This window comes from Dipodomys merriami, unplaced genomic scaffold (genome assembly GCF_024711535.1).
Source record: "Dipodomys merriami isolate MVZ:Mamm:240054 unplaced genomic scaffold, mDipMer1.0.p SCAF_15, whole genome shotgun sequence".
Taxonomy (NCBI): Eukaryota; Metazoa; Chordata; class Mammalia; order Rodentia; family Heteromyidae; genus Dipodomys; species Dipodomys merriami.
In genome coordinates this window covers 16,086,662-16,101,599 of record NW_027202826.1, presented here as the reverse complement: position 1 = coordinate 16,101,599, position 14,938 = coordinate 16,086,662, and the positions used below count along the sequence as shown (strand labels likewise).

Genomic DNA, 14,938 nt, shown 5'->3' with positions numbered 1-14,938 from the left:
TTATGCTTAACAAAGCAAGCACTGTACCACTTGAACCGTGTCTCCTGCCCTATATGCTTTACTTTTAAAATAGATTCTTGCACTGTGATCTGAGGCTGTCCTCAGAACATGATTCTCCTAATTCTGCTTCCTGTATAGCAGGGATTTCAGGTGTGAACCACCAACCCAACTTGTTTTCTGAGGTAAATTCTTTCAAACTTTTGTCTGAAGTTGGTCTCTGAACTAGTCTCCACCTCCCTCATGGCTAAGATTTATAGGTATGTGCCAGCGTACCTGATCTTTCTTACAAAATTTAATATGGATTTGTGGAATACTGTGTCTTTTATGTGGATTATTATTAATCCACCTCACCAAACTGAAAGAAACTAATGCTCTCCAAGGTCATTAAATAGGCTTTGTAATATATTTATGACTAGGGCTTCTAATAGTTACATCTTTTAAGATAAATGTTTAATTCATGTGGTCTTTTTACTGCTAATTATTTTAGTGTCTTTAAGAAAGTAAATTATGTCACATAAATTATATATTCATATTTTAAGTATACTATCATTTTCTTTTCATATTTTTCAATTTTATAGATTTCTTATTCTTAATTTAGTGGTTTCTATTAACTTCACCTTTTCTAGCACTCCCATATTTAATAATCAGCTTATCTTCCTGTGAATTCTGAGTACCATTTTAAACATGCACACACACACACACACACAATCAAACACAAATGCATGTATGTACACAAGTTCTTTCATGACTAAGAGTTTGCATGTTGTTGAAATCTCTCAAAGCTCAGTAAGGATACTTTAACTTCTTTTGTCATTTTGAATATAGTTGATTTTCATGATAGTTAAAAATATATGCACATTTTTGAAAGAGATAGATAAAAAAGGAGATATTCAAAGATTTTTGACTCGTGATATAATCTGTGTAGATAATGTAGTCAATGTTCTTCCTAGTTCTTGAAGCAAGTCATCAACTTTAAATATGTTCACTTCAATGAGACAAAGTTTTAGTGCCTCTTAGGGGTATAATAGTTCTGGCTTGATTTAAGAATGATTGAGGCTCTCAAATTGTATTATAGTTGATTTTTATAGTTGAACAGCCAAGATTGATTAAAAATAGTTTTGAATAGAATTGAGATAGGCGTCCACGAGTCAGTTTGGAATAATGCATTACATTCAGAATAAATTGTGGAAGTGGGAAAAATTAAAAAGCTACTTTAGAATACAGAATCATCTCAGTTGGCTTTGATAGTGGTGGTAAATAACCTGGAAATTAACTCAGTTTGGGGACAGGTTATTGGCAATGCTGAAAAGTTTCCAACAGGATCTGCTGCCATGTGTGGTTCCATCTATAGTTGGGAATACACATTCTAGTGTTATGGTCTTGTGATGGTTTGCATTTGGAAAGGTCCCCAAAGCTTGTGTGTTGAAGGCTAAGCCCCTAAGGTAGCCATGTTCAGAGGTAGGGCTTTGGGAAAGGGATCAAGAAAACTCTGACCTCATCAATAAATTAGTCCATTGGTAGTTCATCATTTGTTTTGTTAGTGGGAAAAGATGGAAAAGATGTTATCCCTGGTCCAGCCTCTCTACTTCTCTCTTCTTCCTGGCTTCCTGCTTCTTTCTTCTATCACAAACTACCCACCATGATAATCAGCCTTGCCTTAGGTCCATTGTGATGAGTCAAGTGACAATGAACTAAAAGCGCTAAAATGATGAGCCAAAAGAGGACTTCCTTTTTTTTTTTAAATTGCTTCTCTCATACATTTTGTATCAGTGACAAAAATCCAACTTGACACAGGCATTATTTGAAGGAAGTAATGTAGGAATATCTAGGGCAAGTCACATTTGTATGAAGGCTGTTGAAATAATTTGCATAAAAATGATACCTAACCAGTCTTGACTATGAAGATGATCTTAGAAATTGGAGGCTGAATTAAAAAGTAAAGCAAGTTGGGGACAGATGAGTCCATCGGATGTTGAAGCTGAGGATCTGGGACAGAATAAAATAGATAAAGTCCAGTCCCAGGAAGTTCACAGATTTGTGGGAGGGGAAAATAAATAATCAACTTAGTAAACAGGCTGACTTGAGATAGTGACAAGTGATAGAAAGAGACCTATTAGAACAAAGTATTCTTGAATGATGGAGTGATAGAGAATCTCCTTTTCTTCTAAGAGAAATTTGAAGCTGAAAAGGTATGGGCAAGTAAGAATGGGATGTCCTTCCTAGGCTGGTGAAGGGCAAATGAAGATGCCCCAGGATGGAAACGAATGTGGTGTGGAGAAAGGTACAAATGCCAGGGTGTCTGTCTCAAGCACGCTGACTAAAGCATATGCCTGGACTCCAGACATCTGTGGGCGACAGCCATCAGATAAAGCAGGTCTTTCTTGGCCTTGACTGAAGAGTCTGATTTCATTCTCTGGCAACGCAAAGGAATGGGAGTGTTTTAAGGAGCAGAGGGATGGGGTGGAAGGTTGTGTGTGACATGATCTGATAATGGAAATCACTGTGGTGGTGAAATGCCTGAAGGACACAGTGAAGGAGAAACTTTAGGAAGGTTGGAGACCTGGGAGAGGAAGCAATACAGCGATTATACACAGTCCCCAAGAGAGGGGAAGATTTCCTAAAGGAGGACTGAAGCAATGAAGTCAAATGGCAAATGAGGTGAAGAGCTGGAGAGCACTGTCATCAGATGCAGTGTTCCATTCCGTACTCACTTTGTTTTAGGCTCAAATTTGTTTACCGTGAGAATACACTGAGTCCATGCCAGGGCTCAATTTCATGCTAGGTAACAATACAATTTACATAAAGGAAACGTATAGTTAAGAGCCATACATTTTAAAAAATAAAAACAGAGCATACATCCCTTAATATGTGTATTGTTGTTGTGCTTTGCACAAGAATCTCTTCTAAGATTCATAATTCCAGTTGCTTGGATCATTCCTGTGCAAGTTTATCTTATTCTATGATTCCTGCTGATTGAAGGGATAACAATATAAATTTAAGTAGAAAGACTTTGAAATGTATGCCAGGCACTAGACTAGACATTGGCTATGTGGAATTGAACAAGATAAATACTATCGCCCCCTTCTGAACTTGCCATCTGATAGGGAATGAACTTGAGCAAGAATGAACATTGAACAATGGAAAATGGTAGCAGCATTTATGTCCAGAAGAGGCCAGAGAAAGGGATGTTTAAACTGGTATCTGAAGGATTAGAAGAGTTTGTAACGGGGGTCAGAGGCCGATGCTGGCAGCTTAGCCCAACTTGCAGTGCCCAGCTATTCAACAGAGGCCAGTGGAAGAGTTGCTCAGAGGGGCTTTCTTTCTGCATCTAAGGCCTTTCGACTGATGGAATGAGGCACAAGCAGATTAGCTAGGATAATATCCATTACTCAATATCACTAATTGTGGACTTAACCATGTCCACAAATAACTTCACGGAAACGCCTAGACTCACATCTGGTTCAGAACCTGGGAACTATAGCATGACCAAGTTGACACATAAAATTAACTGTCACAGCTCTCTGAGAAAGAAACGAGCCTGTAATTGTTAGACCCCAGGCTTACTTATACTCAGTTTACCAAAAACCCTTTCCTAGTCAACTATTAATTTTTTGAATTGTGTACAATTTCACATAATCCTGAACTCTTTTGTTCTTTCAATTAGTGTAGGTAATAATTATTGAATCAAACTCTGCAATTAACTTCCTAGCTACCTAGATTTTCTTTTTTCAATTCTCTTAGGGAAACATGTCAAACTGGCACTTTACTTTAGTGTTTTTGTCTTCCTTGAAAATTTCTACTTATACATAAAGAAGCTTGTTAGAAAAAGAAAAGAAACAAGCCTGTGTTATATGACTACGTAAGAACATTGAGTGTTCAACCCTTTGCTAGGGTCTTCCATACTTCAAATCTCTCCTTCTGTCTCTCTCTGTCTCTATCTCCGTCTCTCCATCTCTATTGGCCAACCTTTGTAACCTTGCTTGATTGCTACAAAAATTATTTAACCATTCTTCAATTGAAAATGAATTTTCCACAGTCTCATTCCCATAATTTTAGTTGACTGTGGTTGTAGCAGATCATGTGTTATTTTAATAAATGATGAGACAATATACCTCTTTGTACATGTGTGTACATTTTGGTATCATTTTGTCTACCATGTTGTTTCTCAGAAGTGAAATGGCTCTTTTGGAAGAAGTTTAGTTGATGTTTATATGGACAATTTCTCTACTGTGACATAAATCTATACTTGAACCTCTATCTGTGTATACTTTTCTCAAGTCCTGATCATTCAGTATTTTTTTAGCTACCCTGTTAAGCAGAAATATATTTACCATCTTTCTAATATTACATTTATTATGTTATTTGAAGAGGCAGATTAACATGTTTTGAACATCTCTTCCAACAACACTGTCTAACTATATGATAGAGAGAGAAAGATTAACCTGGGAAGAATGAAATATCTCTCTGTCAGATGTAGCTGAATGTCAAATAGGATGTTAACTTATATCTCTATTAATAACGTAAGACTTGATTTGGCAAGTTTTTTTTTAACTTTTTTTGTTCCCCTTTCCTTCCCCAAATCAGATAAACATAAATACAAGACATGGGGTACCAAAATCAAATGCAGTGACAACAGGGGATAAAACAAAGGGGAAAAAAAAGTTATAACTTCACACAATACATTAAAAACAATAACAACAAAGAAAAACCTCTTGTTTCCATATCTTGGAGTTCCCTTATTTGCAATAATTAGTTTATGTCTAGAATAGTCCTAGAAGAGGATAACAATAGCTCAAGAGCTATGACTGTGTAAAATGATGCCAAGTGAAATGGCAAGAATTTATCTTTAAAAGCAAATATAAAGTTTCTTCTTTGAAAGTCAGAAACCATTCAAATCATACAATATATTTAAGGTATTATATATTCAAGTACTTATTTGAAATGATGAATCCAGTAATATGTTTCCTGAAATATAGAACATAGGCTTTGTCCTCTAAAGGATATTTTAATCAGAATATTAAAAATAAGCTGGAGTTTCATTCAAATAGTTAATTCTAGCTGCCTTTTGTTGTAATATATCATGAATTATCTCTCTGATGGATGGATGGCTAAATGCACATAAAATTAGCTTTGAAGTCATTCATTTTAAATTGCTCTGGAATCATTTGGAAGTAAATTCCATTTCAGAAGAATACGCTTCAAGTCTCAGACAAAGAGATAATGGTCCTATATTTTATGATATAAGCAATAATAGTTTAAGTCTTATGATTCAGAAATATAGAAACATATGTATTAAGTTGATGAAAATTAAGGTTTGATCTATAGCTATAAAACCAGCAACCTAAAGCTTCCTAGATGGATGTTCATAGCATAATATTTTCCTGTCAAGAATTAGGTGGAATGAAAGTCTATAAAAATAATACATGGTATAACACTTTCTTTCTTGTATATAAATGAAAAAGCAAAAAGCCATGTGAGATAACTGGAATCGAAATATTGAGCTTTACTAATACCAGGATAGAAATGGAGCTACTGTTGGTTTGTCATTATTGAGTAGTAGTAGAAAGTAGAAAATTAAGTCAAATCTCAAGGAGAATAAAATGAATAATAACATGATAACCACATCATAAAAGGTATACATAGCTTAAGTGGATATAGAATTCAATGTACAAAACAAGAGCTACTTTGGAAATTTCCCTTTGTTAATCTGGAAAAAAACTATGTGGAAAAGACTTGGTTAGCAACTTCATTATTCAAATCATTTTGGCAAATAGAGGAATGTAGCCAATATCAAGCTGAGATATGTATTAGTTTAGGGTGCCAGAAATAAGCTCAGAGACTGAAGTCATAGCTCACAAATTAGGGTCCTAGCATCATCTTGACCTTACCCCCTTGGGTGAAATAAAATAACAAGAGAATGTGATCACTGATCTGCCCTGTGGACTAAAGGGTGAATCTTTCATAGCTTCAAGTTCTACAATATGACCCTAATAGTATCAGAAAAAAATATTTGTTTGTGTAGTAAAATGAATCGTATGATAGGAACTCAGTGCTGTCATGTGTTTTCAGGTCAAAGTAGAACCTCAAATGTTCTGAACTCTATGTTGCGAAGAGTTGTTAATGGTCTGATAGATTTAACTGTGGCATGTCAGGATTTCCTGGCTTTGGTTCAGGCCTACAGATAGGTACTGGAGCTCATCCAAAGGGAAGACCCATCAACAGATAAAGTCACACATCTTCACCTACACACCATTGCAAATCCACTTGCTTAGAGAGTTGGGTAGAGCCTGAGTGTCAGGGTCTTAATTTCATGTCTTCTAACAATATCTAATTACCACAAAAACAAACAATACCAAAAAAATCCACTAGGGAACATCAAATAAATTCTCAAGAGAGTGCTTACTAAGAAATATATAGTCTCATTCTTGTGACTGTCTACGGAGTGGAATAATGAGTCTGCTAATATTTGTAGATTGGTTTTCCTGGTGTCATGTCCTGAGCTGTCACATGAAGGTAGGACTGAGCTGGGCTCAGCGTTCTACTATCCTGTCTCAGAATTCTTATCACATGAAAGCAGGCCCCATGCATTTTCTGGGTTGTTTTTTTTTTGTTTTCAAAACATACTCTTGGAGAAGAAAATTTTAATATAAAATGTTGTTTAAAAGGCAATTTCTAAAATACTGCTATTAAAAAATATGTTTTAAAAGTAATCATGCCAATGCCGAGTCAGTGTTTTACTGGTCCAATCAGGTAGGATCTGGATCACGTAGCATGACTAACTTGATAGTGGAGGGAATTGTTGTTCTGACCTATACCCATGGCTGAGTATGGTTCCCAGAGTAGATAGTGTTAAAAGGGGAGAGGCAGGAGTTTCAGAACATTTGGTTATCTCACTAATAAGCAGCCCAGTTGCATTTTGTCACCATTATTTACTATTCATATTTACTGGTTCAAGATCTTTAATTTTCATAAATAATTTTCTTTATTGTTTTTTCCAATGCATGAATTGAGTAATATGAGTGACATGCTATAACATCTAAAATAAATTCATCTAGAGCACAGAGTGGAATTTATAATATGTGTATACATATGTATTTTTAATAAGAAATATTAGTAAGCTTAATATACTACTCTTGGACAAGACCATTCTCTAGAGGTAAAGTAAGAAATGGGTTTTGCAGAAGCTAGAATGATGTGTAAAAGTAACATTGGATTTATCACAAAAAGAAAACGTTGCTAGTAGCAAATCATTCCTTAATAAGTTTCATTGAAGTCTTAATAAGCACTTTAAATCAATGTTGGGTGAAGCTCCAAACCAAAACATAAATTTATTTCTAATTATTACAATGATCATCTTGTCTGAAACTCAAAAATAAGGAAATGCAAAGTCAGTTTTTTCATGTTTTCTAGATACATTATAGCATCATTACATTTAAACACAGTCCCTTTTATCTTCAATGTGTATGTATGATTTTCTAATCTTCCATTATTCTCCTCAATAGTTCACAATCAAATCATCAGAATAAACAGATATGGATGGTTTGGCAAGGCAAGGTAATCGATTTTTAGTGTCTGAGTCTTTCTATAGGATGTGAACATATAAATATTTATGCCACATTATTGAATAAAGCAAAGTAGGAACAATCATCTGATATCTTGTATCCATTCCTTTAAAAGGAGCAAATTGAATACACTTAAAACCATGGTTGAAAGGAAGAAATGTTTTTATTTTGCAGAATTAAATAAATATAATTTTTGGAAGTTCATTCACTACTCATTTACCAACTCGTTTGAATTTACAAATAGTAATGATGAAACACAACAGCTAACCTTTTCGGTAGTTTGAGTCCTATGATTGGTGGAGCTTTATTGATTCCATCTTCACATATAACAGTAAGTGCTTTGGCAGAAAAAAGATTGGAGAAGGCCCTCAAGATATCAGTTTTGTAGTGAAGGATCTGTCGATAGCATCATTCCTCATGTCTGTGTCTTTCTGAGCTAGGTTTATTTCAGCAGTCTTGAGTGCCTATTGACCGCTCAAGCTGAATTGATGGAAACTAGGTTATTCTTTAGTAAGCTGACAGTTTGGATCCTTGTGGTTCAACACTGGAAAAACTAGAAGTGATGCCTTGCCAGGAGGAAGTAAATTAAGGAAGTAAAGTGAGAAAGAAAGGTAGCTGCAGCAAACATCAAAATTTGCATGCCACGTCAGGAACTGAGAGTGGTGGAGCAGCTTTGGAAGCTGATTTTTGTCTCTGGTGCAAGAGAAGCCAAGTTTGACTGCAGAACAGATTGGCAGACTGTGTGTCATCACTACTTGATTGCTCTTCCAACACCAGGATGAAAAAAAATCCCCAAGCCAGATTTCTCAATGGGCAGATGTCAACTTTATCAATGGCTAGCTCCCTAAATGAGTCAACAATGGAATGAGTCAAAATAAAATGGGAACAGCCAGACTTTAATGAACAGTATGGGTATCATCTTTATATTGCACATACATGTACCTTTAAAGATATAGTATTTTTTTAAACTGGTCCTGGGGCTTGAACTCAGGGCCTGGACACTGTTACTGAGATTCCTTTGCCCAAGGCTAGCACTCTACCACTTGAGCCACAGCGCCACTTCTGGTTTGTTTTTTTTGTTGTTGTTGTTTTGATTTGGTTTGGGGTTTTTGGGTTTCTTCTGAGTTGTTTATGGGAGATAAGAATCTCAGACTTTTCTGCTCAGGTTGGCTTCTAACCTCGATCTTCAGATCTCAGCCACCTGAGTATCTACAATTACAGGTGTAAGCCAGCAGCACAAAGCTGTAAAAATTTTTAATTTTAGTAGTAGTAGTGTTGGAACTTAGAGCCTTGTTGCTAGGCTACCACCCAAACTGGCCTCTAGCAGTAAAAAGAAAAAAAGAAAAGTTTTTACTTAGTAGTTTGATTTTCTTTTATCTTTAAATAGTGTACCAAGGATTTTAATTCAACATGTTAGTTTATGATTACAACATATCTTGATCTTCATCAGCATTTCTATCATCCTCGACTGTCTGCCCCAACTCAACCCACACCCTCAAGTTACCTGCTTCTATTTTCTCAATTGTACATTGAATATTATGACTTTTTACTCATCCTTCCTCTCTTCATTCATCTGTTCACCCTCTCCTTGACTTCTCTCCCCTCTGAAAAAACATGTTTCAGCTTTCTCATATTCATTTTGTTGCACTGTAAATTCAAAGGAATGACACAATTGGAATTGTCCCTTTTCAATATAATACTTCAGTCAATATTCTTGGGCATTTTGAATATGGACGTTTATCATTTAGAGCTAGCATCCACGTATGAGGAAAAAAATGTGCCCTTTGTCTCTTTGACCCTAACTTACTTCACTTAATATATATATATATATTTTTTCTGTTGACATGGTAGTTTTAACCAATGAAATTATATAGAATCAAGTCAAAAATAAATAAAATTCCCTTAAGTGTATAAGAAGCTCAAGTATTTTTTTTATTTACTTGTGAAAATATTAGGTTGGGATCAATGCCTGATAATTTTGAGTGCAATAAAATCGAGACTTTTTCACTCAGTAATGTTCTTTTTTCTTTTTTTAATTTTTTTTTTTTGGTCCGATCGTGGGGCTTGACCTCTGGGCCTGGGCACTGTCCCTCAGCTCTTCAGCTCAAGGCTAGCGCTCTACCACTTGAGCCACAGCACCACTTCCGGCTTTTTTCTTTTTGCTTATGTGGTGCTGAGGAATCGAACCCAGCCACCTTCCCAGCCCCCACTCAGTAATGTTTTAATAGGTTTAATTAGGCATACCAAGCCATATTAACATCCCCAGTATAATTTTAAAATCAGTTCACACATCACTTTTAGATTTCTGTCCATCTTTTACTAGGGCTCTACTGTTGACTTACTTGATATTATCTACATTTTAGTGCTTAACCTTAAATACCTTCCTCTTGTGAATTCGCTGTTTGGTTCAGTGCTCAACAAGAACAAGGTATATTGGGAAGTGCAGACATATATTGGGAATGTCAGTTTATGAGTGAGAGAGATCTGCATTCCAATCTGTTTTTCCTGTTTGCAGGGCAACTTACTTATTTGTTCTCCCCGAAGTTAAGTTTTGTCTTATGTAGAAATGACAATTATAATCTGGCTGTGATAGCTAGCAAATAGTCAATGGAGCTAGTACATTGCTTTACATATAAAAGGCGTGTAAATCACTTAAAATGAATAGCAAGTCAAAGGCAAATTTTTATGTTTTGCCCATTTTCCACTTTCTTCTTTTTCACTAGATGATGACTTTTTCCATGAGCTCCCAGAAACGTTTCCGTCAGATCCACCTGAGCCTCTGCCACACTTCCTTATTGAGCCAGAAGAGGCTTATATTGTGAAGAATAAGCCTGTGAACCTGTATTGTAAAGCCAGCCCTGCCACCCAGATCTACTTCAAGTGCAACAGTGAATGGGTTCATCAGAAGGACCACATAGTAGATGAGAGAGTAGACGAATCCTCGGGTGAGTTCTGGATTACGTTCATGAATTTGCTGGCCACACCAGCTTGCTGTTCGACTGTTATTTCAATTAGTGAAGCTGATGACAGTGTTAATATCCTTCAGAAAAAAAATGTGTTCAACCTGTTTGGTTACAATTCTGTGATAACTAAATCTAAATAATTCCTGATTCTATGCATTGCAAAGTAAACCATAAAGAATAAATTCTTGATTCCTATGGATTGCATGCAATGAGCACCTAATTCATGCTCAGAATAAATATTGTGAGTGAATAGACTGAATTAAGGGTAAATGTCCTCATAGAAACTGTCCTCAGATTTCACTGTGGTTTTTCAGACCTCGAAATCCTGAAATCTGGAGAGCATATTCAATTGAGAACAGATTATACTTACTGGTATCTCTGCCAATTGTTTACCTATATACATAGTATCCCTTTATATTTTCAAAGGAACTTATAAATATTTTAAGTTCAAAGTTTCTTTTTTTTCTTTTTTCTTTTTTTTAATTGTGAGAATACCATACAGAGGAGATACAATTACATAGGCAAGATAACGAGTACATTTCTTATCAAGCATTGATGTCTCCTCTTTGTTTCCCCTTCCCATTCCTTCCCATACTCCCCACTCCCCCCACCCCATCCTTCCCCCACCCCCCACCAAAGTTGTAAAGTTTGTTTTTCGACATAACGACTTGTACATCTCATTGTTGCAATGGGTCCACCTGTATCCCTAGTTAAACGATTTGTTTTTTCCCTTCCCCTCCACAAATTATACCAACATGAAATACAGTGAAAGCATGAGTTATACCATGGGGGAGGGACATACAAAGTAACAAAGAAATCATCTTATAAATATGTTAGAAACAATTGCATGAAAGAAAAAAAAACAAAAAAATTTGAATACTTATCTTGGGGTTCATTCCCCTAACATCAACTTAGCTGACCTTTTCTCCTTGACTCAGACATAAGGATGCCCAATAGACACATGAAGAAATGCGCAACCTCTCTAGCCATAAAAGAAATGCAAATCAAAACAACATTGAGATACCACCTCACCCCAGTTAGAATGGCTATAATCAAGACCTCTAATAACAACAGATGCTGGAGGGGATGTGGACAGAAGGGAACCTTGCTGCATTGTTGGTGGAGTGTAAACTTGTTCAACCACTTTGGAAAGCAGTGTGGAGGTTCCTCAAAAGACTCCACATAGAGCTCCCCTATGACCCAGCAATCCCACTTTTGGGCATTTACCCAAATGATCACAAACAAGATCATACTAAAGCTACCAGCACGGCTATGTTTATTGCAGCATTATTTACCATAGCTGAGATACGGAACCAACCCAGATGCCCCTCAGTAGATGAATGGATCAAGAAAATGTGGTATACATACACAATGGAATTCCTCCATTGTGTATGCCTCCATCAGAAAGAATGGCATTGCCCCATTTGTTAAGAAATGGAAAGACTTGGAAAAAATTATATTAAGTGAAGTAAGCCAGGCCCAAATAAACATAGGTCCCATGGTTTCCCTTATTTGCAATAACTAGTATATGGCTGAGTCAAGTTCAAAGTTTCTTATAGCCCCATAATACATCTGCATATGCATCCTAACTCCCTTGAAGTGGAGTTGAGAGTAACAGAATGGTGATAGTTTGAAATGGAGAAATAAACAAAGGACCATTTTCTGGGCGAGTCTTGATGAGAGTGTTTGACTCCTGTCATGGTTAAGTCTCCTGACTTCATTGTTCAATAGATATTTTTCTTAAAGATGAAATATTAAAGCCAGAAAAAATGGAGCATATTTTAATAACTTATAGGATTAACCTTGAAAGAAACTTCTTTATAATAATGTTTTACTCCACAATGGAATAATTTAGGATAGTTGTGAAATTTCTTGGGCTTCTTTGAAATCAGAAAGATTCATAGTTTTCTTCTGCGGTTTAAGTGTTTTTGTTCTTCAGCAATTAAGTTTTGAGATACCTTCCAAATCTGTATTTTATAATTTGAAAAATATGTTTAGCTGTTATGATATCCTTCATCAACATTGCTAAGCTAAATAGTGATAAAATGATTTTTGAAAAAAATAGAAGCATTTGATGTCTTCTTCTTCTTCTTGCCTATCTCTTGTGTATAATGGATATATGTTTTCAAAATCCAATCATAAATAATATGGGACTAATCAAAAACAAATAAAGAACATTGCACTGGAAGGGTATACTGTCAATATCCCAAATAATATAAATAGCATAGTATAATGACCTAGAAAAGACTATAAGAGTACTAAGAAAAGGTAACTTTTAGGGATATGTGGGACACAACATAAGTGGTGTTAGGAAATCAGGTTGGAAACGCTGCATAATTGTTTGTCAAATTGTGGATCAGAATGGTCAATGTATGTATCGCTGACTGCAGTGATAACTAGATATCCAAATTTAGGGTAGCTCACTTCAGGGAATTGCCCCCACCTCTTGCTCTAATTAGTCAGAAAATAACTCTACCAGATGTTGACAAAATCTCCAGTGAATTGAGTTTTATGTGTTTCAGCTCATTTATTTATAAAGATTTGAAATACATAGCTTTTAATGACAGGAAGAAGGTGATATCACAAAAGCTAAAACGAGGGTCACGACATATTCAAGGTTATCTTTACTAATTAATGAAAATGTTTCTATAGGAAGGTTATAAAGAAAAGCAAAAATCCCATGATTTTCAGCATTTCTGTCAACTTCATGCTATGATGCATACACATAGGTAGAAAAGTTCCTTTCTGTAAAACATCATGTTCTATTTTCTGCACAAAAGTTTTGAAGACTAGGCACTGATAATTAAAAGTATTTAAGACTATGTGTAATAAGTTATAGCTATTTTAAAGTCAATGTAAATTTAAATATATGACATGTTTTCATTAAAATTCAGGAGGGTTAGATGAGAACTAGGGAAATATATATCATATTTATACGATATTTTCTTCTAAGATGTAGCAATGGAGTCCAATTTAATACAACTTGTTATTGTCTTTCATTTTCTTCTAAAACTTCATGAGAAAGCCAGCATTCATCCAAATATTTGTGTAATTGACAATATGTAAACAAATTTTATCTAAGATTAGAGCTAGACACTGGTGGTTTATGCTTGTAGTCTAAGCTACTCAGGATGCTGAGATCTAAGGATTGTGGTTCAAAGCCAACCAGGGAAGGAAAGTCCATAAGGGTCTTATCTCTAAGGAACCTCCAGAAGGCCATGAGCTGTGGCTGGCTCAAGAGGTAGAGGACTAGCTCTGAGCACAAAAGCACAGGGACAGTGCCTGGGCTCTGAGTTCAAGCCACAGGATTAGCACAAAATAAATGAATAAAATTAGGAAAAAGACAAAGATGTCTGTGAAGATCAGCATTATTTAGTGTTGCTTTACCCCATTGTTGCAGAAAGAATAAAATAATCATTTATGACAAATGGTCTGATTTTATATATACATGAAACATAGCTTCAAAAACATCAATGATTCGGGAAAAGTACCTAAAGAAAAAAATGTCATAACCCAGTAAGTCTTCTATAAACAGATAATGTAATTCAACTTAAAATTCAATAAAGGATATTGTTTGGAATATAAATATAAAATAAAATCTATAAATGTAAAGTTAATAAGAAATCTGCAGAATTTTAGAATGGAAATTCTTATAGAATGTTTGCCATGCTAGGGACTAGACTACATGTTTAAGAACATATATTGTGAGGATATATATTGCAGCAATCTTCTTACTTGCCACAAACTAACCATTGATTTAGACATAAACATCTTAAATTTCACTGAACCTATCAGTACCAAAAATTAGTACTGGGATAACAGATACAACGTGCTGCATTTCCAGGGTTTAAACCTGTCTATACTAGTCTATCTTAAAGAAATGGGCGCATGAGACTTAAGCTCAGTTCAAGTTTTCTGAGTGTGGGATTTGCTTTACCTATGTTTTATTGCTTCTACAGAAAGACTGAGGGAGCCATAGCTCAATAAAGAAAAAAAAAACAAATAAAAAAGAGCATATATTGTTCTTAAATAGAATAAATACTTTTTGAAATGCCTATTATTGGTAATTTAACCAGATTGGCATGCTGTCACACACCTATAATCCCAACAGTCGGTACTTTGAGTTCAAGGTTATCCTGGGTTATATAGAAGTATCCAAAAAAGAGAGAGAGACAGAGACAGAGAGAGAAGAATTTGCAAGGTCATCTATATCACAAATACTACATTTATGAATATTGTTAAAAGGACAATTCTGAAATAGTAATGAGGAACCCCTAACCTGTAGAAGCATATTATAAACTGAGTTAAAAAGTGTTTGACGTTTTCTTTGATATCAAATTAATATTAAAGTCTGATTAATGGATTAAAATCACTTAGATAAATCTCTCAAATGCCAAAATGCCCTTAGAATGT

General features: G+C 35.3%; 1 protein-coding gene across 2 annotated transcripts in view; it reads left to right on the top strand.

Moving 5' to 3' along the window:
• The window catches only part of Unc5c (unc-5 netrin receptor C), a 335,667-nt gene that overhangs the window by 190,280 nt on the left and 130,449 nt on the right, over nucleotides 1–14,938 (top strand). For both annotated transcript variants that reach the window (XM_070022304.1, XM_070022303.1), the window contains exon 2: nucleotides 10,286–10,507. In XM_070022304.1, coding sequence (XP_069878405.1) covers nucleotides 10,286–10,507 — 222 coding nt within the window. The remainder of the gene's footprint in view (nucleotides 1–10,285; nucleotides 10,508–14,938) is intronic.